A 26791-nucleotide genomic window follows, 5' to 3' on the forward strand; every position below is an offset into this window, starting at 1 on the left:
TTCTATAGGCCCTGATCAGTGCACTGTTCTATAGGCTTTAATCGGTGAGGTGTTCTATAGGCCCTGATTGGTGCAGTGTCCTATAGGCTCTGATTGGTGCACTGTTCTATAGGCTCTGATCGGTGAGGTGTTCTAAGGCCCTGATCAGTGCAGTGTTCTATAGGCTCTGAGTGGTGCACAGCTCTATAGGCTCTGATAGATGCACAGTTCTATAGGCCCTGATCAGTGCACTGTTCTATAGGCTCGGATCGGTAAGGTGTTCTATAGGCTCTGATCAGTGCAGTGTTCTATAGGCTCGGATCGGTGCAGTGTTCTATAGGCTCTGATTGGTGCGGTGTTCTATAGGCTCTGATCGGTGCACAGTTCTATAGGTTCTGATCGGTGCAGTGTTCTATAGGCTCTGATTGGTGCGGTGTTCTATAGGCACTGATCGGTGAGGTGTTCTATAGGCCCTGATCAGTGCACTGTTCTATAGGCTCTGATTGGTGAGGTGTTCTATAGGCCCTGATCAGTGCAGTGTCCTATAGGCTCTGATCGGTGCAGTGTTCAATAGGCTCGGATCGGTGCAGTGTTCTATAGGCTCTGATTGGTGCGGTGTTCATAGGCTCTGATCGGTGCACAGTTCTATAGGTTATGATCGGTGCAGTGTTCTATAGGCTCTGATCGGTGCAGTGTTCTATAGGCACTGATCGGTGCAGTGTCCTATAGGCTCTGATCGGTGCAGTGTTCTATAGGCACTGATCGGTGCAGTGTTCTATAGGCTCGGATCGGTGCAGTGTTCTATAGGCTCTGATTGGTGCGGTGTTCTATAGGCTCTGATCGGTGCACAGTTCTATAGGTTCTGATTGGTGCGGTGTTCTATAGGCTCTGATCGGTGCACAGTTCTATAGGCTCTGATCAGTGCAGTGTCCTATAGGCTCTGATCGGTGCAGTGTTCTATAGGCACTGATCGGTGCAGTGTTCTATAGGCTCTGATCAGTGCACAGTTCTATAGGCTCTGATTGGTGCGGTGTCCTATAGGCTCTGATCAGTGCACAGTTCTATAGGCTCTGATCGGTGAGGTGTTCTATAGGCTTTGATCAGTGCGGTGTTCTATAGGCTCTGAACGGTGCGGTGTTCCATAGGCTCCGATCAGTGCACAGTTCTATAGGCCCTGATCGGTGCACTGTTCTATAGGCCCTGATCGGTGCACTATTCTATAAGGCTCTGATCGGGGCAGGGTTCCGCAGACCCCAAGTAGTGCACAGTTGAACAGAACACTGTTCCATAGGCTCCTACCTTTACGACATCGGGGCTGACGTAATGGTAGGTTTCCTTCAGGCGGGAGATGGCGCTGTGACTCAACCCACCAATCACTGCCATCAGAGTGTTGTAATTCTGGAGCTGTAACAGTCTCTGTAAGGGACAGAAAACAGAGGGAGCTTTACTCTGTATCTAACCCCGTGCTGTCCCTGTCCTGGGGAGTGTTTGAAGGGGGACAGTGTAGAGAGAGCTTTACTCTGTATCTAACCCCGTGCTGTCCCTGTCCTAGGGAGTGTTTGATGGGGGGACAGTGTAGAGGGAGCTTTACTCTGTATCTAACCCCGTGCTGTCCCTGTCCTGGGGAGTGTTTGATGGGGGACAGTGTAGAGGGAGCTTTACTCTGTATCTAACCCTGTGCTGTCCCTGTCCTGGGGGGTGTTTGATGGGGGACAGTGTAGAGGGAGCTTTACTCTGTATCTAACCCCGTGCTGTCCCTGTCCTGGGGAGTGTTTGAAGGGGGACAGTGTAGAGAGAGCTTTACTCTGTATCTAACCCCGTGCTGTCCCTGTCCTGGGGAGTGTTTGATGGGGCACAGTGTAGAGGGAGCTTTACTCTGTATCTAACGCCGTGCTGTCCCTGTCCTGGGGAGTGTTTTATGGGGGACAGTGTAGAGGGAGCTTTACTCTGTATCTAACCCCGTGCTGTCCCTGTCCTGGGGAGTGTTTAATGGGGGGACAGTGTAGAGTGAGCTTTACTCTGTATCTAACCCCGTGCTGTCCCTGTCCTGGGGAGTGTTTGATGGGGCACAGTGTAGAGGGAGCTTTACTCTGTATCTAACCCCGTGCTGTCCCTGTTCTGGGGAGTGTTTGATGGGGGGACAGTGTAGAGGGAGCTTTACTCTGTATCTAACCCCGTACTGTCCCTGTCCTGGGGAGTGTTTGATGGGGGCACAGTGTAGAGGGAGCTTTACTCTGTATCTAACCCCGTGCTGTCCCTGTCCTGGGGAGTGTTTGATGTGGGACAGTGTAGAGGGAGCTTTACTCTGTATCTAACCCCGTGCTGTCCCTGTCCTGGGGAGTGTTTGGTGGGGGGGGACAGTGTAGAGGGAGCTTTACTCTGTATCTAACCCCATACTGTCCCTGTCCTGGGGAGTGTTTGGTGGGGGGGGGACAGTGTAGAGGGAGCTTTACTCTGTATCTAACCCTGTGCTGTCCCTGTCCTCGGGAGTGTTTGATGGGGGACAGTGTAGAGGGAACTTTACTCTGTATCTAACCCTGTGCTGTCCCTGTCCTCGGGAGTGTTTGATGGGGGACAGTGTAGAGGAAGCTTTACTCTGTATCTAACCCCGTGCTGTCCCTGTCCTGGGGAGTGTTTGATGCGGGACAGTGTAGAGGGAGCATTACTCTGTATCTAACCCCGTGCTGTCCCTGTCCTGGGGAGTGTTTGATGGGGGGGACAGTGTAGAGGAAGCTTTACTCTGTATCTAACCCTGTGCTGTCCCTGTCCTGGGTAGTGTTTGATGGGGGACAGTGTAGAGGGAGCTTTACTCTGTATCTAACCCCATGCTGTCCCTGTCCTGGGGAGTGTTTGATGGGGGACAGTATAGAGAGAGCTTTACTCTGTATCTAACCCCATGCTGTCCCTGTCCTGGGGAGTGTTTGATGGGGGACAGTGTAGAGGAAGCTTTACTCTGTATCTAACCCCGTGCTGTCCCTGTCCTGGGGAGTGTTTGATGGGGGGACAGTGTAGAGGGAGCGTTACTCTGTATCTAACCCCGTGCTGTCCCTGTCCTGGGGAGTGTTTGATGGGGGGACAGTGTAGAGGGAGCTTTACTCTGTATCTAACCCCGTGCTGTCCCTGTCCTGGGGAGTGTTTGATGGGGGGGTCAGTGTAGAGGGAGCTTTACTCTGTATCTAACCCCGTGCTGTCCCTGTCCTGGGGAGTGTTTGATGGGGGACAGTGTAGAGGGAGCTTTACTCTGTATCTAACCCCGTGCTGTCCCTGTCCTGGGGGGTGTTTGATGGGGAACAGTGTAGAGGGAGCTTTACTCTGTATCTAACCCCGTGCTGTCCCTGTCCTGGGGGGTGTTTGATGGGGGACAGTGTAGAGGGAGCTTTACTCTGTATCTAACCCCGTGCTGTCCCTGTCCTGGGGAGTGTTTGACGGGGGACATCGTGGACCTGATTGGTCAGAAGTCTCCCGCGCTGAGCCCCTGACCTTTGACCCGTGCCCTTCGCATTGGGTTGCCGTACCTGGGCGACGTGGACGAATTTGGTGATGACCTCTGCCCTCTGTTGCGGGGTGCGCATGCTCAGGACCATCATCTGGACCCACTGGGACACGCTGTTGAACAGACTGATGAACCTCTCCAGAATAGGGTTATCCTTGGTGCAGCCATGTTTGGCAAAACTCTGGTAGTCCCTGAACTGCCAGTGAGAAAGGACGGAGAGGGGATTGTGGAGGAAGAGAATCCAACATTCGACTGAGAGACTGATGAGATATCTCACACTGCTCACCTCACCCACCCCAACCCGCGACATTGCTGCTCCACCAACCGGACGGTGGGTTTAATGACGGGACGTTTCTACGAGGAACTGCCCACCTCAACAGCAGAGTGCTTTACTTCCATTCACCACTCCCCCAACCAGATATTTGTGCATATTTCAGCACTGTCGGAGGGTCAGTGCTGAGGGAGTGCCGCACTGTCGGAGGGTCAGTGCTGAGGGAGTGCCGCACTGTCGGAGGGTCAGTGCTGAGGGAGTGCCGCACTGTCAGAGGGTCAGTACGGAGGGAGTGCCGCACTGTCGGAGGGTCAGTACTGAGGGAGTGCCGCACTGTCGGAGGGTCAGTGCTGAGGGAGTGCCGCACTGTCGGAGGGTCAGTACTGAGGGAGTGCCGCACTGTCGGAGGGTCAGTACTGAGGGAGTGCCGCACTGTCGGAGGGTCAGTACTGAGGGAGTGCCGCACTGTCGGAGGGTCAGTACTGAGGGAGTGCCGCACTTTTGGAGGGTCAGTACTGAGGGAGTGCCGCACTGTCGGAGGGTCAGTACTGAGGGAGTGCCGCACTGTCGGAGGGTCAGTACTGAGGGAGTGCCGCACTGTCGGAGGGTCAGTACTGAGGGAGTGCCGTACTGTCAGAGGGTCAGTACTGAGGGAATGCCGCACTGTCGGAGGGTCAGTACTGAGGGAATGCCGCACTGTCGGAGGGTCAGTACTGAGGGAGTGCCGCACTGTCGGAGGGTCAGTACTGAGGGAGCGCCGCACTGTCAGAGGGTCAGTACTGAGGGAGTGCAGCACTGTCGGAGTGTCAGTACTGAGGGAGTGCAGCACTGTCGGAGGGTCAGTACTGAGGGAGTGCAGCACTGTCAGAGGGTCAGTGCTGAGGGAGTGCCGCACAGTCGGAGGGTCAGTGCTGTGGGAGTGCCGCACTGTCGGAGGGTCAGTACTGAGGGAGTGCCGCACTGTCGGAGGGTCAGTACTGAGGGAGTGCCGCACTGTCGGAGGGTCAGTACTGAGGGAGTGCCACACTGTCAGAGGGTCACTACTGAGGGAGAGCCGCACTGTCGGAGGGTCAGTACTGAGGGAGTGCTGCACTGTCGGAGGGTCAGTACTGAAGGAGCGCCGCACTGTCGGAGGGTCAGTACTGCGGGAGTGCCGCACTGTCAGAGGATCAGTACTGAGGGAGTGCCGCACTGTCGGAGGGTCAGTACTGAGGGAGTGCCACACTGTCAGAGGATCAGTACTGAGGGAGTGCCGCACTGTCGGAGGGTCAGTACTGAGGGAGTGCCACACTGTGGGAGGGTCAGTTCTGAGGGAGTGTAGCACTGTCGGAGGGTCAGTACTGAGGGAGTGCCGCACTGTCGGAGGGTCAGTACTGAGGGAGTGCAGCACTGTCGGAAGGTCAGTAATTCATGTCCTGTATTACTCAGTGGGATGATTGTTGGCTGTGATGGCCGTTGGAATGACCTGGCGTGTTGGAGGACGCTACCGAAATGCGCACCTCTCTCTGACTGTGTGGCCTGACGTCTCTCCCCCAGCCTCCTGCCCCCTGCTCTGCCTATCCCCTCTCCCTTGGTTGTCAGAGTGACGCTGTTGCGTTTCTCCCTTCCTCCCTGTTTCTCCCAGATTTCCGGGGAGTGCCCCTGTGTGGGGATACCCACCAGGATCCGGCAGAAGGATTTGTACTCCAGGTAAGTGAGGTGCTCGGCCAGTTCCAACGGTCCGAGGTGATCGAACAGCAGTGACATCTTCCTCCGTTTCTGAGTGACGTGGTTGCGCTGCGTAATCTGCCTCTTCCACTCGAAGGAGGGTCTGTAACAGCACAGCACATCACAGGGCGGTGAGTGGAGGGAGGGCACAGGGGGCACACGCAGGGAACACACAGGGGGCATAGAGAGAACACACAGGGGGCATACAGAGAACACACAGGGTACACACAGGGAACACGCAGGGGGCATACAGAGAACACACAGGGTACACACAGGGAACACGCAGGGGGCATACAGAGAACACACAGGGTACACACAGGGAACACACAGGGGGCATACAGAGAACACACAGGGTACACACAGGGAACACGTAGGGGGCATACAGAGAACACACAGGGTAGACACGGGGAACACGCAGGGGGCATACAGAGAACACACAGGGTACACACAGGGAACACGCAGGGGGCATACAGAGAACACACAGGGTAGACACGGGGAACACGCAGGGGGCATACAGAGAACACACAGGGTACACACGGGGAACACATGGTGGGCATAGAGAGAACACGCAGGGTAGACACGGGGAACACGCAGGGGGCATACAGAGAACACAAAGGGTACACACGGGGAACACATGGTGGGCATAGAGAGAACACACAGGGTACACACGGGGAACATGCAGGGGGCATACAGAGAACACACAGGGTACACACGGGGAACACGCAGGGGGCATAGAGAGAACACGCAGGGAACACACGGGGAACATGCAGGGGGCATAGAGAGAACACACAGGGTACACACGGGGAACACGCAGGGGGCATACAGAGAACACACAGGGTACACACGGGGAACACGCAGGGGGCATAGAGAGAACACGCAGGGAACACACGGGGAACATGCAGGGGGCATAGAGAGAACACGCAGGGAACACACGGGGAACATGCAGGGGGCATACAGAGAACACGGGGTACACACGGGGAACACGTAGGGGGCATACAGAGAACACGCAGGGTACACACGGGGAACACACAGGGGGCATACAGAGAACACGCAGGGTACACATGTGGAACACGCAGGGGGCATAGAGAGAACACGCAGGGTACACACGGGGAACATGCAGGGGGCATAGAGAGAACACGCAGGGTACACACGGGGAACACGTAGGGGGCATACAGAGAACACGCAGGGTACACATGTGGAACACACAGGGTACACATGGGGAACATGCAGGGGGCATACAGAGAACACGGGGTACACACGGGGAACACGTAGGGGGCATAGAGAGAACACGCAGGGTACACACGGGGAACACGCAGGGGACATACAGAGAACACACAGGGTACACACGGGGAACACGCAGGGGGCATACAGAGAACACACAGGGTACACACGGGGAACACGCAGGGGGCATACAGAGAACACACAGGGTACACACAGGGAACACGTAGGGGGCATACAGAGAACACGCAGGGTACACACGGGGAACACGCAGCGGGCATACAGAGAACATGGAGGGTACACACGGGGAACACGCAGGGGGCATAGAGAGAACACGCAGGGTACACATGTGGAACACACAGGGTACACATGGGGAACATGCAGGGGGCATACAGAGAACACACGGGGTACACACGGGGAACACGCAGGGGGCTTACAGAGAACATGGGTTACACACGGGGAACACACAGGGGGCACAGAGCGAACACGCAGGGTACACACGGGGAACACACAGGGGACATACAGAGAACACACAGGATACACACGGGGAACGCGCAGGGGACATACAGAGAACACACAGGGTACACACAGGGAACACGCAGGGGGCATACAGAGAACACACAGGGTACACTCGGGGAACGCGCAGGGGGCATACAGAGAACATACAGGGTACACACAGGGAACACGCAGGGGGCATACAAAGAACACGCAGGGTACACATGTGGAACACACAGGGTACACATGGGGAACATGCAGGGGGCATACAGAGAACACACAGGGTACACACGGGGAACACGCAGGGGGCATACAGAGAACACACAGGGTACACACGGGGAACACGCAGGGGGCATACAGAGAACACACAGGGTACACATAGGGAACACGCAGGGGGCATACAGAGAACACACAGGGTACACACAGGGAACACGCAGGGGGCATACAGAGAACATGGAGGGTACACACGGGGAACACGCGGTGGGCATAGAGAGAACATGCAGGATAGACCACGTAGGGGGCATAGAGAGAACATGCAGGGTACACATGGGGAACACAGGGTGGGCATAGCGAGAACACGTAGGGTACACACGAGGAACACGCAGGGGGCATACAGAGAACACACATGGTACATAGGGGGAACACGCAGGGGACATACAGAGAACACGCAGGGTACATAGGGGGAACACGCAGGGGACATACAGAGAACACGCAGGGTCCACACTGAGAACACGCAGGGGGCATACAGAGAACACACAGGATACACACAGAGAACACGCAGGGGGCATACAGAGAACACGCAGGGTACACACGGGGAACACGCAGGGTACACACGGGGAACACGCAGGGGGCATACAGAGTAAACGGAGGGTACACACGGGGAAAGCACAGTGGGCATACAGAGAACACGCATGGTATACACCGGGAACACGTGGTGGGCATACAGAAAACACGCATGGTACACACGGGTAACACACAGGGGGCGTACAGAGAACACGCATGGTACACACGGGTAACACGCCGGGGGCATACAGAGAACACACAGGGTACACACGGGTAACACGCAGGGGGCATACAGAGAACACACAGGGTACACACGGGGAACACACAGGGGGCATACAGAGAACACACAGGGTACACACGGGAAACACATGGTGGGCATAGAGAGAACACGCAGGGTACACATGGGGAAGACACAGGGCACATACGGATAACACACAGGGTACACATGGGGAACATGCAGGGGGCATATAGAGAACACGCAGGGTACACATGGGGAACATGCAGGGGGCATATAGAGAACACGCAGGGTACACATGGGGAACATGCAGGGGGCATATAGAGAACACGCAGGGTACACATGGGGAACATGCAGGGGGCATATAGATAACACGCAGGGTACACATGGGGAAGATGCAGGGCACATCCGGAGAACACGCAGGGTAAACTTGGGGAACACATGTGGGACACTCAGGGAACACGTGGGGGACATACGGAGATTTTGTGGGGAACACTCGGGGAACACATGGAGAACACACAGGGGACATAAGGAGAAAATGGGGGCAAAATATGGAGAACTCGGAGGAACATAGAAAGAACACACAGGGGACAAAGAGACAACACACTGGGAGCATGCGGGCACATAGGAGAAACCGCGTGAAGCATACAGAGAACACGTGGGGAACATACAGACAATACGCGGGGAACAAAGGGGAGAGCACAAGGGCAACACAGGGGGATATATGGGGATGACCCGGGATTACAGAGGGAAATCACAGGAAACACACGGGGAGCACACAGAGAACACGTGAGGAACATGGGGGGAGGGGCAGGGTCACAGTGTTACCAAGGACGGGAAAGTATAGAAACTCTAAAGTGTGGGAGCAGGCCATTCAGCCCATTGAGTCCACACCAATCGTCGGAAGGGCATCCCACCCAGACCCATCCACCTGCCCTATCCCTGTGACCCTGTATTTCCCACGGCCAATCCACTCTAACCTGCACATCCCTGGGCACTATGGGACAATTTAGCACGGCCAATCCACCCTAACCTGCACATCCCTGGGCACTATGGGACAATTTAGCACGGCCAATCCACCCTAACCTGCACATCCCTGGGCACTATGGGACAATTTCCCACGGCCAATCCACCCTAACCTGCACATCCCTGGGCACGATGGGACAATTTAGCACGGCCAATCCACCCTAACCTGCACATCCCTGGGCACTATGGGGCAATTTAGCACGGCCAATCCACCCTAACCTGCACATCCCTGGGCACGATGGGACAATTTAGCACGGCCAATCCACCCTAACCTGTACATCCCTGGTCACTATGGGACAATTTAGCACGGCCAATCCCACCCTAACCTGCACATCCCTGGTCACTATGGGACAATTTAGCACGGCCAATCCACCCCAACCTGCACATCCCTGGACACTATGGGACAATTTAGCACGGCCAATCCACCCTAACCTGCACATCCCTGGGCACTATGGGACAATTTAGCACGGCCAATCCACCCTAACCTACACATCCCTGGGCACTATGGGACAATTTAGCACGGCCAATCCACCCTAACCTGCACATCCCTGGGCACTATGGGACAATTTAGCACGGCCAATCCACCCTAACCTGCACATCCCTGGTCACTATGGGACAATTTAGCATGGCCAATCCACCCTAACCTGACACGGGGAGAATGTGCAAACTCCACCCAGCCAGTCACCCAAGGGTGCGCTCGAACCTTGGTCCCCAACAGTGTTAACCACTGAACCACCATATTGCAACATGGGAACATGCAGCAAACCTAGTGGGGAACAGACTGGGAACACGGTGGGGGGGATTGCATGCATGTTGGCTTATGTCCCTCCCCCTCTCTGTGTCCCCTTATTCTGCGATCCCCGTGTGCTCTCCCAATCACTGTGACCCCTGACCCCTGCGATTTCCCCATGCCCTCCCTATTTCCATAACCCCTGACCCCTGTTATTGGCCCACTCCCTCCCTGTCACCATGACTCCTGACCCCTGAGATACGACCACGCCCTCCCTATCACCATGACCCCGACCCCTGCGATTTCCCCATGCCCTCCCCATCCCCGTGACCCCTGACCCCTGCAATTACCCCATGCAATCCCCATCACCGTGACCCCTGACCCCTGTGACACCATGGCACCCTCCCCATCACCGTGACCCCTGACCCCTGTGACACCACGACACTCTCCCCATCACTGTGACCCCTGATCCCTGTGACACCACCACGCCTTCCCCATCAACGTCATTTCCCCATGCCCTCCCTATCACCATGACCCCAACCCCTGCAATTTCCCCATGCCCTCCCTGTCACTGTGACCCCTGACCCCTGAGATGCCAGCGACCCTCCCCATCACTCTGGCCTTTGACCCCTGTGATTTCTGCATGCCTTCCCCATCACCGTGACCCCTGACCCCTGTGATGCCATCATGCCCTCCCTGTCACTGTGACCCCTACGATTTCCCGACGCCCTCCCCGTCACCGTGACCCCTGACCCCTGCGATGTTCCCACGCCCTTCCCGTCACCGTGACCCCTGACCCCAACCGGCTTACACCTGGGAGATGTCGACCAGTTGGCTGTGTCTCCTGTCTCCAGCTCTGCACACTGTATCCTGGAGCTCCTTCATCTGCGCAGCCAGCTCAGAGTCCAGGTTAAACTCAGCGGGGAACTCCGCAATCCAGAACCTTCCGAGGTAAGGCAACATAGGAGATACCCCGCGTCAGTCAACACCAAAGCATGATCAGTAAGTTTGCAGACGACACTAAAACAGGCGGGATTGTGGGCAGTGAGGAAGGTTCTCAGAAATTGCAGCAGGACCTTGATCAGCCGGGGAAGTGGGCTGAGAAACGGCAGATGGAGTTTAATATAGATAGGTGTGAGGTGCTGTATTTTGGAAAGTCAAATCAAGGCAGGAGTTTCATGGTGAATGGCAGGGCCTTAAGGAGTGTAGTGGGACAGAGGGACCTTGGAGTTCAGGTGCACTGTTCTCTGGAAGTGGAGTCCCAGGTAGACAGGGCAGTGAGGAAGGCTTTTGGTACACTGGCCTTCATCAGTCAGGGCCTTGAGGACTGAAGTTGGGAAGGTATGTTGCAGTTGGACAGGAGGTTGGTGAGGCCGCACTTGGAGTATTGTGTTCAGTTTTGGTCCCCGTGCGATAGGAAGGATGTTATTAAACTGGAAAGAGTGCGGAAGGAATTTACAAGGATGTTGGCAGGACTCAAGGGTCTGAGTTATCGGGAGAGGTTGGACAAGTGAGGGCTGTTTCCATCAGAGCGTAGGAGACTGAGGGGGGGGACCTTATAGAGGTGTATAAGATCATGAGGGGCATGGACAGGGTGAATACACTCAGTCTTTTCCCCAGGGTCGGGGAATCGAGGACTAGAGGGCATCAGTTTAAGGTGAGAGGGGAAAGAATAAAAGGGAACCTGAGGGGCAACATTTTTACCCAGAGGGGGGTACGCAGATGGAATGAGCTGCCAGAGGAAGTGGTTGAGGCGGGTACATTAACAACATTGAAAAGGCATCGGGACAAATCCATGGATAGGAAAGGGTTAGAAGGATATGGGCCAAGAGCAGGGAAATGGGGTTAGAGTGGATGGCCATTTTGGTCAGCATGGACCAGTTTGGGCTGAAGGGCCTCTCTCCATGCTGGAGGACTCTATGACTTTGTAACCACAGACTAGTGCGTGAGTATGTGAGTGTGTGTGTGTCTCTGTAGGGTGATGTGTATCGGTGTGGGTGTGTGTATGAGGGCGTGTGTGTGTGTGTGTCTCTGTAGGGTGATGTGTATCGGTGTGGGTGTGTGTATGAGGGCGTGTGTGAGTGTGTCTCTGTAGGGTGATGTGTATCGGTGTGGGTGTGTGTATGAGGGCGTGTGTGAATGTGTCTGTGTCGGGTGATGTGTATTGGTGTGGGTGTGTGTATGAGGGCGTGTGTGAGTGTGTCTGTGTAGGGTGTATGTGTATTGGTGTGGGTGTGTGTATGAGGGCGTGTGTGAGTGTGTCTCTGTAGGGTGATGTGTATCGGTGTGGGTGTGTGTATGAGGGCGTGTGTGAGTGTGTCTCTGTAGGGTGTATGTGTATTGGTGTGGGTGTGTGTATGAGGGCGTGTGTGAGTGTGTCTGTGTCGGGTGATGTGTATTGGTGTGGGTGTGTGTATGAGGGCGTGTGTGAGTGTGTCTCTGTAGGGTGTATGTGTATTGGTGTGGGTGTGTGTATGAGGGCGTGTGTGAGTGTGTCTGTGTCGGGTGATGTGTATCGGTGTGGGTGCAAGAATATGAAAGTGAATGTGTGTCCGTGTAGGATCCTGTCTCTGAGTGAGTGTGTGCGTATAAGGAAGATGGGGGAGATCATGCAACTAGACGTTCAGACTCACTCACGCACTCACTGTTTGAGATCGCATTCATCTGGATTATTACCTGACCAACTGGCAGATTTTAAGTTGAAGGATCTTCACATTGGAACTGCAGGCATCGCGATATGTGGCAGAGTTAAGTTTCACCACGGGGTTAGATACAGAGTAAAGCTTCCTCTACACTTTCCCACATCAAACACTCCCCAGCACAGGGACAGCACGGGGTTAGATACAGAGTAAAGCTCCCTCTACACTGTCCCCCATCAAACACTCCCCAGGACAGGGACAGCACGGGGTTAGATACAGAGTAAAGCTCCCTCTACACTGTCCCCCATCAAACACTCCCCAGGACAGGGACAGCACGGGGTTAGATACAGAGTAAAGCTCCCTCTACACTGTCCCCCATCAAACAGTCCCCAGGACAGGGACAGCATGGGGTTAGATACAGAGTAAAGCTCCCTCTACACTGTCCCACATCAAACACTCCCCAGCACAGGGACAGCACGGGGTTAGATACAGAGTAAAGCTCCCTCTACACTGTCCCCCATCAAACACTCCCCAGGACAGAGACAGGACAGGGTTAGATACAGAGTAAAGCTCCCTCTACACTGTCCCCCATCAAACAGTCCCCAGGACAGGGACAGCATGGGGTTAGATACAGAGTAAAGCTCCCTCTACACTGTCCCACATCAAACACTCCCCAGCACAGGGACAGCACGGGGTTAGATACAGAGTAAAGCTCCTTCTACACTGTCCCCCATCAAACACTCCCCAGGACAGGGACAGCACGGGGTTAGATACAGAGTAAATCTCCCTCTACACTGTCCCCCATCAAACAGTCCCCAGGACAGGGACAGCATGGGGTTAGATACAGAGTAAAGCTTCCTCTACATTGTCCCCCATCAAACACCCCCCAGGACAGGGACAGCACTGGGTTAGATACAGAGTAAAGCTCCCTCTACACTGTCCCCCATCAAACCCTCCCCAGGACAGGGACAGCATGGGGTTAGATACAGAGTAAAGCTCCCTCTACACTGTCCCCCATCAAACCCTCCCCAGGACAGGGACAGCACGGGGTTAGATACAGAGTAAAGCTCCCTCTACACTGTCCCCCCATCAAACACTCCCCAGGACAGGGACAGCACTGGGTCAGATACAGAGTAAAGCTCCCTCTACACTGGCCCCCCATCAAACACTCCCCAGGACAGGGACAGCACGGGGTCAGATACAGAGTAAAGCTCCCTCTACACTGTCCCCCCATCAAACACTCCCCAGGACAGGGACAGCCCGGGGTTAGATACAGAGTAAAGCTCCCTCTACACTGTCCCCCATCAAACACTCCCCAGGACAGGGACAGCACGGGGTCAGATACAGAGTAAAGCTCCCTCTACACTGTCCCCCATCAAACACTCCCCAGGACAGGGACAGGACAGGGTCAGATACAGAGTAAAGCTCTCTCTACACTGTCCCCCCATCAAACACTCCCCAGGACAGGGACAGCACGGGGTCAGATACAGAGTAAAGCTCCCTTACCACCTTTTTCAGTGGAGTGGTTTCACTCACCCTCGGCATCCTGGGTAACTGCAGCTTCCATTACTTAACAGCGTGCTGAAGGTGAGCTGAATTTGAGGTACAGTGTCTTGGGTCTGTGATGAGCTGTCTGATCCACACCACTGACACAGTGATCTGTTCTTTACCCAGGGTGCTCACAAAATACAGTTCATCCCAGTTTCAATCCTTACCCACGCCGTGTGTGAAGTGCTGTTACAGGGCGCAGTGGGCGGGATGGATGTGGATTTGACTGCCCTGAGGCTTTTGGGCCAAAGTGTAAGTGTGTGCACGTTTCTGGACCATGGCAGAGTGCACAGCGGAGGTGGGCAGAGTGGGTGGGTGGAGGTTACAGTCCTGTGACAGCCAACGTGAAAGAGTAAATGCGAGAGAGAGAGAGAGAGAGAAGATCAGAGGAAAGAGGGAGAGAGATAGTGAGGGCTGGTGAACTGGACGGAGAGAGAGAGAGTGTGGGAGAAAGACAGTCTGAAGGAGAGAGTACAAGAGACAGTGTGCTGTTGGTGAGAAAGGGAGGGCGGATGTGGATGACAGGGAGAGAACAGGTTTGGGAGAGAGAGAGAGAGGGAAGATCTAACAATTTGTGCATGTGTGTGTGGGAATGGTGTGATTGTGTGGAAGTGTGGTGTGTATGTGTGTGTGTGTGATTGTGAGTGTGAATGAGTGAGCATATGAGCGAGTGTGCGAGTGATTGAGCGGGTGTGTGAAAGTGTGCACGTGTGTCTGTGTGGGCCGATGTGTGTGTGAGTGTGTCCATGAGTGTGAGTGAGTGTGTGTCTGAGCGTGTGTATATTTTTGTGTGTGCATGTCAGTCTGTTTGCGTTGTGCATATATGAGTGGATTGTGAGTGTGATGTGCGTGAGTGAACGTGTGTGTGAGCGTTTGTGCATTGCCTGTTGTGTGAATTGTGTGTGTGTGTGTATATGTAACAGCACATGAGAGTGTGTGTGAATCTGTGTCTGTAACTGAGTGTGACTGTGTGTGTCTACGTGTGTGTCTGTAACTGAGTGTGTGTGTCTGGAACTGCGTGTGAGTGTGCACGTGTGAGCGTGTCTGTAACTGAGTGTGAGAGTGTGTGTGTGTCTGTAAGTGAATGTGTGTGTCAGTAACTGAGTGTGTGTGAGTGTGCATGCAGAGAGTGTGCTCCCCTGTGTTTACCTGTCCCTGTTCCTTGGCTGACCTGTAATCCACATCCCACCTGTCTCCCTCTGACTGTCCCAATATACCCCCTCGTGCAATTTGGGATGAGACTGTTCTCCACAAGGAGGAGGGAGAGGCTTGGATTTGGGCCATGGGGGCTGTGAGGAATTGCTTGGGATGGGAGAAGGATCCCAGAAGAACCCGAGAGGTGCTGAGTTCGAACCGCGTTCTCCCTGAGCCTCAGCTGGCCAAGTCCCAGACGGAAGCTGGGAATCGGGGGAGCCCAGGAGTAACCGAGCCAGGGTTCAGACGGAATCCCTCGGAAGGATATAATTGGAGCAGTTTTCCCACCAGTTCAGTTGATGGCAGATACCACTGGTGCATCATCAAGAACATGTGAGGAAGCAGCCTATTCTTTAGCCTCCCACGGTCATCTGGAGGGCGACAGAGGAGAGACATGGTTAATCAGAGAATCCTGACAGTCTGGAAGCAGGCCATTCAGCCCATTGAGTCCTCACCAAACCTCCAAACAGCAGCCCATCCTGACAAATCCCACCCAAGTAACCGTGCATTTCCCACGGCCAATCCACCCTAACCGGCACATCCCTGGGCACTATGGGACAATTTAGCACGGCCAATCCACCCTAACCTGCACATCCCTGGGCACTATGGGACAATTTAGCACGGCCAACCCACCCTAACCTGCACATCCCTGGACACTATGGGACAATTTAGCACGGCCAATCCACCCTAACCTGCACATCCCTGGGCACTATGGGACAATTTAGCACGTCCAGTCCACCCTAACCTGCACATCCCTGGGCATTATGGTACAATTTAGCATGGCCAGTCCACCCTAACCTGCACATCCCTGGGCACTATGGTACAATTTAGCACGTCCAATCCACCCTAACCTGCACATCCCTGGGCACTATGGGACAATTTAACACGGCCAATCCATCCTAACCTGCACATCCCTGGGCACTACGGGACAATTTAGCACGGCCAATCCACACTAACCTGCACATCCCTGGGCACTATGGGACAATTTAGCACGGCCAATCCACCCTAACCTGCATATCCCTGGACACTATGGGACAATTTAGCACGGCCTATCCACCCTAACCTGCACATCCCTGGGCACTATGGGACAATTTAGCTCGGCCAATCCACCCTAACCTGCACATCCCTGGGCACTATGGGACAATTTAGCACGGCCAATCCACCCTAACCTGCACATCCCTGGGCACTATGGGACAATTTAGCACGGCCAATCCACCCTAACCTGCACATCCCTGGGCACGATGGGACAATTTAGCAAGGCCAATCCACCCTAACCTGCACATCCCTGGGCACTATGGGACAATTTAGCTCGGCCAATCCACCCGAACCTGCACATCCCTGGGACACTATGGGACAATTCAGCACGGCCAATCCACCCTAACCTGCACATCCCTGGGCACTATTGGGCAATTTAGCACAGCAAATCCATCCTAACCTGCACATCCCTGGGCACTACGGGACAATTTAGCACGGCCAATCCACCCTAACCTGCACATCCCTGGACACTATGGAACAATTTAGCACGGCCAATCCACCCTAACCTGCACATCCCTGGGCACTATGGGACAATTTAGCACGGCCAATCCACCCTAACCTGCACATCCCTGGACACTATGGGACAATTTAGCACGGCCAATCCACCCTAACCTGCACATCCCTGGGCACTATGGGACAATTTAGCACGGCCAATCCACCCTAACCTGCACATCCCTGGGCACTATGGGACAATTTAGCACGGCCAATCCACCCTAACCTGCACATCCCTGGGCACTATGCGACAATTTAGCATGGCCAATCCACCCTAACCTGCACATCCCTGGACACTACGGGACAATTTAGCACGGCCAATCCACCCTAACCTGCACATCCCTGGGCACTATGGGACAATTTAGCACGGCCAATCCACCCTAACCTGCACATCCCTGGGCACTATGGGACAATTTAGCACGGCCAGTCCACCCTAACCTGCACATCCCTGGGCACTATTGTACAATTTGGCACGGCCAATCCACCCTAACCTGCACATCCCTGGGAACTATGGGACAATTTAGCACGGCCAATCCACTCTAACCTGCACATCCCTGGGCACTATGGGACAATTTAGCACGACCAATCCACCCTAACCTGCACATCCCTGGGCACTATGGGACAATTTAGCACGGCCAATCCACCCTAACCTGCACATCCCTGGGCACTATGGGACAATTTAGCATGGCCAATCCACCCTAACCTGCACATCCCTGGACACTACGGGACAATTTAGCACGGCCAATCCACCCTAACCTGCACATCCCTGGGCACTATGGGACAATTTAGCACGGCCAATCCACCCTAACCTGCACATCCCTGGGCACTATGGGACAATTTAGCACGGCCAATCCACCCGAACCTGCACATCCCTGGGCACTATGGGACAATTTAGCACGGCCAATCCACCCTAACCTGCACATCCCTGGGCACTATGGGACAATTTAGCATGGCCAATCCACCCTAACCTGCACATCCCTGGGCACTATGGGACAATTTAGCACGACCAATCCACCCTAACCTGCACATCCCTGGACACTATGGGACAATTTAGCACGGCCAATCCACCCTAACCTGCACATCCCTGGGCACTATGGGACAATTTAGCACGGCCAATCCACCCTAACCTGCACATCCCTGGGACACTATGACCAATTCCATTGTAAAATATTGTAGTAAAGTTCCCAGTACAGAGACACAATTATCTTTCACCTGGATATAAAGTTTAATTTAGTAACATACTATCGAATGGCTGCGAAACACAACAGAAACCTTTATTCATCCGAGTTGATAGAGTACTGCTGTAGTACAAAGTTTAAAACTCTGAGGAGACTCGCGCTCTTTATAAAATAGCCACTTCACGCCGACGTAGAGAGGAGATTGGTGATAACACGTGACCCCAAACAATATTTGGAAATGGGTAATTCAGCACACATGGAAAAGAAATGTAGAGAGAGAAAGTGTGTGCGCGTGAGAGAGAAAGAGAGCGAGAGAGAAACAGGGAGAAGGATAGAGAGAGAGAGAGAGAGAGAGAGAGAAAGAGAGTGATACTTGAGAGAGATGCATATTGAGAGAGAGATCGATATTGAGAGAGAGTGTGTGTGTGAGAGAGAGAGAGAGAGAGTGATATTTGAGAGAGATGCATATTAAGAGAGAGAGAGTGTGTGTGTGTGTGTGAGAGAGAGAGAAAGAGAGTGATATTTGAGAGAGATGTATATTGAGAGAGAGAGTGTGTGTGTGTGTGTGTGTGAGAGAGAGAGAGAGAGAGAGTGATATTTGAGAGAGATGCATATTGAGAGAGAGAGTGTGTGTGTGTGTGTGTGTGAGAGAGAGAGAAAGAGAGTGATATTTGAGAGAGATGTATATTGAGAGAGAGAGTGTGTGTGTGTGAGAGAGAGAGAGTGATATTTGAGAGAGATGCATATTGAGAGAGAGATTGATATTGAGAGAGAGAGTGTGTGTGTGTGTGTGAGAGAGAGAGAGAGAGAGTGATATTTGAGAGAGATGCATATTGAGAGAGAGAGAGTGTGTGTGTGTGTGTGTGAGAGAGAGAGAAAGAGAGTGATATTTGAGAGAGATGTATATTGAGAGAGAGAGTGTGTGTGTGTGTGTGTGTGTGAGAGAGAGAGAGAGAGTGATATTTGAGAGAGATGCATATTGAGAGAGAGATTGATATTGAGAGAGAGAGTGTGTGTGTGTGTGTGAGAGAGAGAGAGAGAGTGATATTTGAGAGAGATGCATATTGAGAGAGAGATTGATATTGAGAGAGAGAGTGTGTGTGTGTGTGTGTGAGAGAGAGAGAGACAGGCAGAGAAGGATTAAGAGAGAGAAAAGGAGAGTGATATTTGAGAAAAGAAAGAGAGATTGGAGAGAGATGGATATTGATAGAGAGAGAGAGTGTGTGTGTGAGAGAGAGAAAGAGTGAGAAAGATCGAGACAGAGAATGAGAGAAAGACAAAGATATTTGAGAGGTACAGATATTGAGAATAAAAGGGACAGACAGTGTGAATGACCGAAAGAGAGACAGAGATGAAGGAAGAGGTACAGATCAGATGCGACAGAGTGAGAAAGGGACAGACACAGAGATAGAGACTCAGAGAGATGGAGAGGAAAGAAAGATATAAAGAAGGAGAGAGTGGAAGAGATAGAGGCAGGAAAAAAAGAAATGAACGAGGAACAGAGGGAGAGAGGAAGAAAAGCAGTTCCATTCCTCGAGGTGCCAAAGATGGGTGGCCCTGAAAGTAGCTGAGAGAGAGAGAGAGAGAGATTCCTCACCGAATTCATTGATGCATGCCTGGATCATCTCATCGATGGTAGCCGATTTCTCCATCACCAAGAACGCTGGCTTCTCAGCCTCTTTGTTCGATGTCTCAGCCATTTCGTCCCCCCAAGGAAGACAGAGGGAGGGGATGGTGTTAGTCCGAGACTGAGGGGGCAAATATTCGGCCTGCTGATGTCCAGCACCGAGTTACCGAGTGCACTCCTGTGGTCAATGTCCTACAGAGCAACAGGGTCAGATGTGAGACAATAGTGACCAGAATTCCAAAAAACAATGGAATTAGAAGCTGCGATCCACAGCTCGGGATGTGCCGCACTGTCGGAGGGTCAGTACTGAGGGAGTGCCGCACTGTCGGAGGGTCAGTACTGAGGGAGTGCCGCACTGTCGGAGGGTCAGTACTGAGGGAGTGCTGCACTGTCAGAGGGTCAGTGCTGAGGGAGTGCTGCACTGTCGGAGGGTCAGTACTGAGGGAGTGCCGCACTGTCGGAGGGTCAGTACTGAGGGAGTGCCGCACTGTCAGAGGGTCAGTGCTGAGGGAGTGCTGCACTGTCGGAGGGTCAGTACTGAGGGAGTGCCGCACTGTCGGAGGGTCAGTACTGAGGGAGTGCCGCACTGTCGGAGGGTCAGTACTGAGGGAGTGCCGCACTGTCGGAGGGTCAGTACTGAGGGAGTGCCGCACTGTCGGAGGGTCAGTACTGAGGGAGTGCCGCACTGTCGGAGGGTCAGTACTGAGGGAGTGCCGCACTGTCGGAGGGTCAGTACTGAGGGAGTGCCGCACTGTCGGAGGGTCAGTACTGAGGGAGTGCAGCACTGTTCAAGGGTCAGTACTGAGGGAGTGCAGCACTGTTCAAGGGTCAGTACTGAGGGAGTGCTGCACTGTCGGAGGGTCAGTACTGAGGGAGTGCCGCACTGTCGGAGGGTCAGTACTGAGGGAGTGCCGCACTGTCGGAGGGTCAGTACTGAGGGAGCGCCGCACTGTCGGAGGGTCAGTACTGAGGGAGTGCAGCACTGTTCAAGGGTCAGTACTGAGGGAGTGCAGCACTGTTCAAGGGTCAGTACTGAGGGAGTGCTGCACTGTCGGAGGGTCAGTACTGAGGGAGTGCCGCACTGTCGGAGGGTCAGTACTGAGGGAGTGCCGCACAGTCAGAGGGTCAGTACTGAGGGAGTGCCGCACTGTCGGAGGGTCAGTACTGAGGGAGTGCCGCACTGTCGGAGGGTCAGTACTGAGGGAGTGCCGCACTGTCGGAGGGTCAGTACTGAGGGAGTGCCGCACTGTCGGAGGGTCAGTACTGAGGGAGTGCCGCACTGTCGGAGGGTCAGTACTGAGGGAGTGCAGCACTGTTCAAGGGTCAGTACTGAGGGAGTGCTGCACTGTCGGAGGGTCAGTACTGAGGGAGTGCCGCACTGTCGGAGGGTCAGTACTGAGGGAGTGCCGCACAGTCAGAGGGTCAGTACTGAGGGAGTGCCGCACTGTCGGAGGGTCAGTACTGAGGGAGTGCCGCACTGTCGGAGGGTCAGTACTGAGGGAGTGCCGCACTGTCGGAGGGTCAGTACTGAGGGAGTGCCGCACTGTCGGAGGGTCAGTACTGAGGGAGTGCCGCACTGTCGGAGGGTCAGTACTGAGGGAGTGCCGCACTGTCGGAGGGTCAGTACTGAGGGAGTGCTGCACTGTCGGAGGGTCAGTACTGAGGGAGTGCCGCACTGTCGGAGGGTCAGTACTGAGGGAGCGCCGCACTGTCGGAGGGTCAGTACTGAGGGAGTGCCGCACTGTTGTAGGGTCAGTACTGAGGGAGTGCTGCACTGTCGGAGGGTCAGTACTGAGGGAGTGCTGCACTGTCGGAGGGTCAGTACTGAGGGAGCGCCGCACTGTCGGAGGGTCAGTACTGAGGGAGCGCCGCACTGTCGGAGGGTCAGTACTGAGGGAGTGCTGCACTGTCGGAGGGTCAGTACTGAGGGAGCGCCGCACTGTCGGAGGGTCAGTACTGTGAGAGTTTTCATCCAGAATGAGTACTGCTCTGTTGTATGAAATTCCATGGAAGTCCATCAGACGGACTCTCCCGTTACTGAATCCACTGCCATGTTCCATGAAACCTCCTGCCCGATATATGGGCTCGCTCAGTCGGGCTGCTGTTAAACTACACAGACACCCAAATTCTCAGCATCGACACAAACTGACAGACAGACGCACACATATGTAACTACACACAGACATAGATACACACACACAGACATAGCTACACACACACAACCACACAGATATACAGACAGAACTCACAGACAGAGATACACAGAGATACATACAGGCACAGATATGCACAGAGAGACACATACAGACACACACATATAGATATGCTCTACACACATGGACACAGGTACATACACATACAGATAGATACACTCGCATAGACACAGATATACGCACATACACATGGATACACACATGGGTATAGATACACATACAAACAAAGATATACACAGACAGAGATACACACACAGTGACATAGATACACATGCAGATATGAATGCACACACAGAGACATAAAAGCAGAGAGAGACACAGGTACACTGACACAAACAGAGAAAGACAGACAGACAGAGACACTCACAGACAAGACACTCACAGAGACACGCACAGAGACACTCACAGACAGACACTCACAGAGACATAGACACACAGGCAGAGACACACACAGAGAAAGACAGACAGAGACAGAGACACTCACAGACGAGACACTCACAGAGACACACACAGAGACACGCACACACAGAGACATGCACACACAGAGACACGGACAGAGACACTCACAGACAGAGACACTCACAGAGACACGCACAGACGGACACTCACAGAGACACACACAGACAGACACACAGGCAGAGACACTCACAGAGACACACACAGACAGACACACACAGAGAAAGACAGACAGAGACAGAGACACTCACAGACGAGACGCTCACAGAGACACGCACAGAGACACGCACGGACAGACACTCACAGAGACACACACACACAGGCAGAGACACACAGAAACACGCACAGACAGACACTCACAGAGACACACACAGACACACTCACACAGACATGCACAGAGACACGCACAGACAGACACTCACACAGACATGCACAGAGACACGCACAGACAGACACTCACAGAGACACACACAGACAGACACAGGCAGAGACACGCATAGAGACACGCACAGACAGACACTCACAGAGACACAGACAGACATACATACACAGGCAGAGACACTCACAGAGACACTCACAGAAACACGCACAGACAGACACACACAGAGACACACACAGACAGACACACACACAGGCAGAGACACTCACAGAGACACGCACAGAGACACACACAGACAGACACTCACAGACAGACACGCACAGAGACACACACAGACAGACACACAGACAGAGACACTCACAGAGACACGCACAGAGACACACACAGACAGACACACACACAGAGACACTCACAGACAGACACGCACAGAGACACACACAGACAGACACACAGACAGAGACACTCACAGAGACACGCACAGAGACACACACAGACAGACACACACACAGAGACACTCACAGACAGACACGCACAGAGACACACACAGACAGACACACAGACGGAGACACTCACAGAGACATGCACAGAGACACGCACAGAGACACACACACAGACACGCACAGACAGACACTCACAGAGACACTCACAGACAGACACACAGGCAGAGACACGCACAGAGACACTCACAGAGACACGCACAGACACACACACAGACAGACACACAGGCAGAGACACTCACAGGGACACTCACACAGACACGCACAGAGACACGCACAGACAGACACTCACAGAGACACACACAGACAGACACACAGGCAGAGACACTCAAAGACAGACACGCACAGACAGACACTCACAGAGACACACACAGACAGACACACAGACAGAGACACTCACAGACAGACACTCACAGAGACACACACAGACAGACACACAGGCAGAGACACTCACAGGGACACTCACAGAGACACGCACAGAGACACTCACAGACAGACACAGAGACACACACAGACAGACACACAGGCAGAGACACTCAAAGACAGACACGCACAGACAGACACTCACAGAGACACACACAGACAGAGACACTCACAGACAGACACTCACAGAGACACACAAAGACAGACACACAGACAGACACTCACAGAGACACGCACAGACAGACACACAGGCAGAGACACTCACAGAGACACACAGAGACACTCACAGACAGACACTCACAGACAGACAGACACAGGCAGAGACACTCACAGAGACACTCACAGAGACACGCACAGACACACACATAGAGGCAGAGACACGCCCAGAGACACTCACGCACAGAGACAGACCCAGAAATAGATACCTAGACAGACGTGGAAACACACACCCTGACCTGTTAGTGTCCCACTAGGCCCAGAGCCTCAAAGATGGAAAAGTGGTTTGGACAGGCCCGGCAATATGACAATCTCTGAAGGTTGACTCACGAGGTAGCAGCCTGGGCGAGGTAGGCCTCAGTGACCGGAGCTGTTGGACAGTGGGGAGAGGCCTCGCTACCCTTCAGAAGCCAGCCGAGTGAGTGTGAGGAGCTGCAGGCTGAGGGACAGTGACTATCACAGTCACATGTGGGCCACTCGGGAACCGTGTCCCACTTTAACCACAGCCGGCTGAGAGTGAGGCTCCTAGGCTAGGCCCGAGACTGCGCCTGGCATTGGCCATAGAGTCAAACAGACCCTTCGGCCCAACAAGAACATTCCGACTGTAATAGTGGTCTAAACTAGACACACCTTACTGGGCTTGGCCCATGTCCCTCCGAATATTGGCTGTTCATGTACTTACCTAAAATAGAATCCCTACAGTGTGGAAACAGGCAGTTCGGTCCAACAACTCCGCACTGACCCTTGGATCAGTAACCAACCCAGACACAATCCCCAACATTTAGCCTTGATTAATCCACCCTAACCTGCACATCCCTGGGCACTATGGGACAATTTTGCACGGCCAATCCACCCTAACCTGCACATCCCTGGGCACTATGGGACAATTTAGCACGGCCAATCCACCCTAACCTGCACATCCCTGGGACACTATGGGACAATTTAGCACGGCCAATCCACCATAACCTGCACATCCCTGGGCACTATGGGACAATTTAGCACGGCCAATCCACCCTAACCTGCACTTCCCAGGGCTCTATGGGACAATTTAGCACGGTCAATCCACCCTAAGCTGCACACCCCTGGGCACCATGGGATAATTTAGCACGGCCAATCCACCCTAACCTGCACATCCCTGGGCACTATGGGACAGTTTAGCACGGCCAATCCACCCTAACCTGTACATCACTGAGCACTATGGGACAAATTAGCATGGCCAATCCACCCTAACCTGCACATCCCTGGGCACTATGGGACAATTTAGCACAGTCAATCCACTCTAACCTACACATCTCTGGGCACTATGGGACAATTTAGCATGGCCAATTCACCCTAACCTGCACATCCATGGACACTATGGGACAATTTAGCATGGCCAATCCACCCTAACCTGTACATCCCTGGACACTATGGGACAATTTAGCACGGTCAATCCACCCTAACCTACACATCCCTGGGCACTATGGGACAATTTAGCATGGACAATCCACCCTAACCTACACATTCCTGGACACTATGGGACAATTTAGCACGGCCAATCCACCCTAACCTGCACATCCCTGGCACTATGGGACAATTTAGCACGGCCAATCCACCCAAACCTGCACATCCCTGGACACTATGGGACAATTTAGCACGGCCAATCCACCCTAACCTGCACATCCTGGGCACTATGGGACAATTTAGCACGTCAATCCACCCTAACCTGCACATCCCTGGGCACTATGGGACAATTTAGCACGTCAATCCACCCTAACCTGCACATCCCTGGGCACTATGGGACAATTTAGCACGGCCAATCCACCCTAACCTTCACATCCCTGGGCACTATGGGACAATTTAGCATGGCCAATCCACCCTAACCTGCACATCCCAGGCCATGCTAAATTGTTAGGGAGGATTGGCCATGCTAAATTTCCCCATAGTGCCCAGGGATGTGCAGGTTAGGGTGAATTGGCCGTGCTAAATTGTCCCATAGTGCTGAGGGATGTGCAGGTTCGGGTGGATTGGCCGTGCTAAATTGTCCCATAGTGCTGAGGGATGTGCAGGTTAGGGTGGATTGGCCGTGCTAAATTGTCCCATAGTGCCCAGGGATGTGCAGGTTAGGGTGGATTGGCCGTGCTAAATTGTCCCATAGTGGCCAGGGATGTGCAGGTTAGGGTGGATTGGCCGTGCTGAATTGTCCCATAGTGGCCAGGGATGTGCAGGTTAGGGTGGATTGGCCGTGCTATATTGTCCCTTAGTGCCCAGGGATGACAAAGTTAGGTGCATTAGTCACGGGTAAACTGTAGGGTAATAGGGCAGGGGGTCTGGTGGGATACTCTTCAGATAGTCAGTGTGGACGTGTTGGGCCGAAGGGCCTGTTTCCACACTGGAGAGATTGTATGATTCTATTCTACGCTTCTCCATCTTGCGGTCTGAAGAACTGGGGTAAAATGAAAGGAGCGGGTGTCCCCTCCATTTGCCTGAGGGGTTGCGCTGTCAGAGACCGCTCGACAGATGGGAGTGCGTGGGTGGGGGTGGGCAACCGCAAGGGGCAGATCTGACCCATTTCTGCTGGTACTAACAACCAGTTGGATCAGTCTGCAAGCCAAATTATAACCCTGTGCTGACAGCTCAATGCACAGCGTTTTGTCAAGAGTCTAGCTTAATTACGGCCTAGTTGTTGGCATTGAAGCCTTGAAGACAGAGCTGTAAACACAGCGTGTACGGTAGTTGGGGTGTGGAGGGGGACGTGTCTTGGGAATGGGAAAACGAATAAAACACTTCCCCCCTCACCACCTGTGGGGCATTTAGGCAGCTTCTTCTAGGCCAGGCCTCGCTAGGCCGTCCTACGTCATCGACCCCTTTCCCCCTCCGTACCGGGCAAAGAACTTGCGTTTCTGAACCTGTCCTCCTTTTCCGCAGCGTCCTAGTCACCAACTGCGTGTCGTGAAACACATCGGGTGCTCCAAAAG

The 26791-nt window shown here is 53.7% G+C and overlaps 1 protein-coding gene across 1 annotated transcript in view; it reads right to left on the reverse strand.

Moving 5' to 3' along the window:
- Nucleotides 1–26791, reverse strand: part of LOC140457031 (RAS guanyl-releasing protein 2) — an 89101-nt gene that overhangs the window by 40101 nt on the left and 22209 nt on the right. Inside the window, exons 2-8 of the mRNA XM_072550947.1 lie at nt 19621–19842; nt 15582–15689; nt 12614–12671; nt 10749–10880; nt 5403–5553; nt 3495–3668; nt 1279–1395 (exon numbers count right to left, since the gene is read on the reverse strand). Of these exons, the coding sequence (XP_072407048.1) occupies nt 1279–1395; nt 3495–3668; nt 5403–5553; nt 10749–10880; nt 12614–12671; nt 15582–15689; nt 19621–19723 (843 nt within the window). The 5' untranslated portion in view covers nt 19724–19842. The remainder of the gene's footprint in view (nt 1–1278; nt 1396–3494; nt 3669–5402; nt 5554–10748; nt 10881–12613; nt 12672–15581; nt 15690–19620; nt 19843–26791) is intronic.

This window comes from Chiloscyllium punctatum, chromosome 31 (assembly GCF_047496795.1).
Source record: "Chiloscyllium punctatum isolate Juve2018m chromosome 31, sChiPun1.3, whole genome shotgun sequence".
Taxonomy (NCBI): Eukaryota; Metazoa; Chordata; class Chondrichthyes; order Orectolobiformes; family Hemiscylliidae; genus Chiloscyllium; species Chiloscyllium punctatum.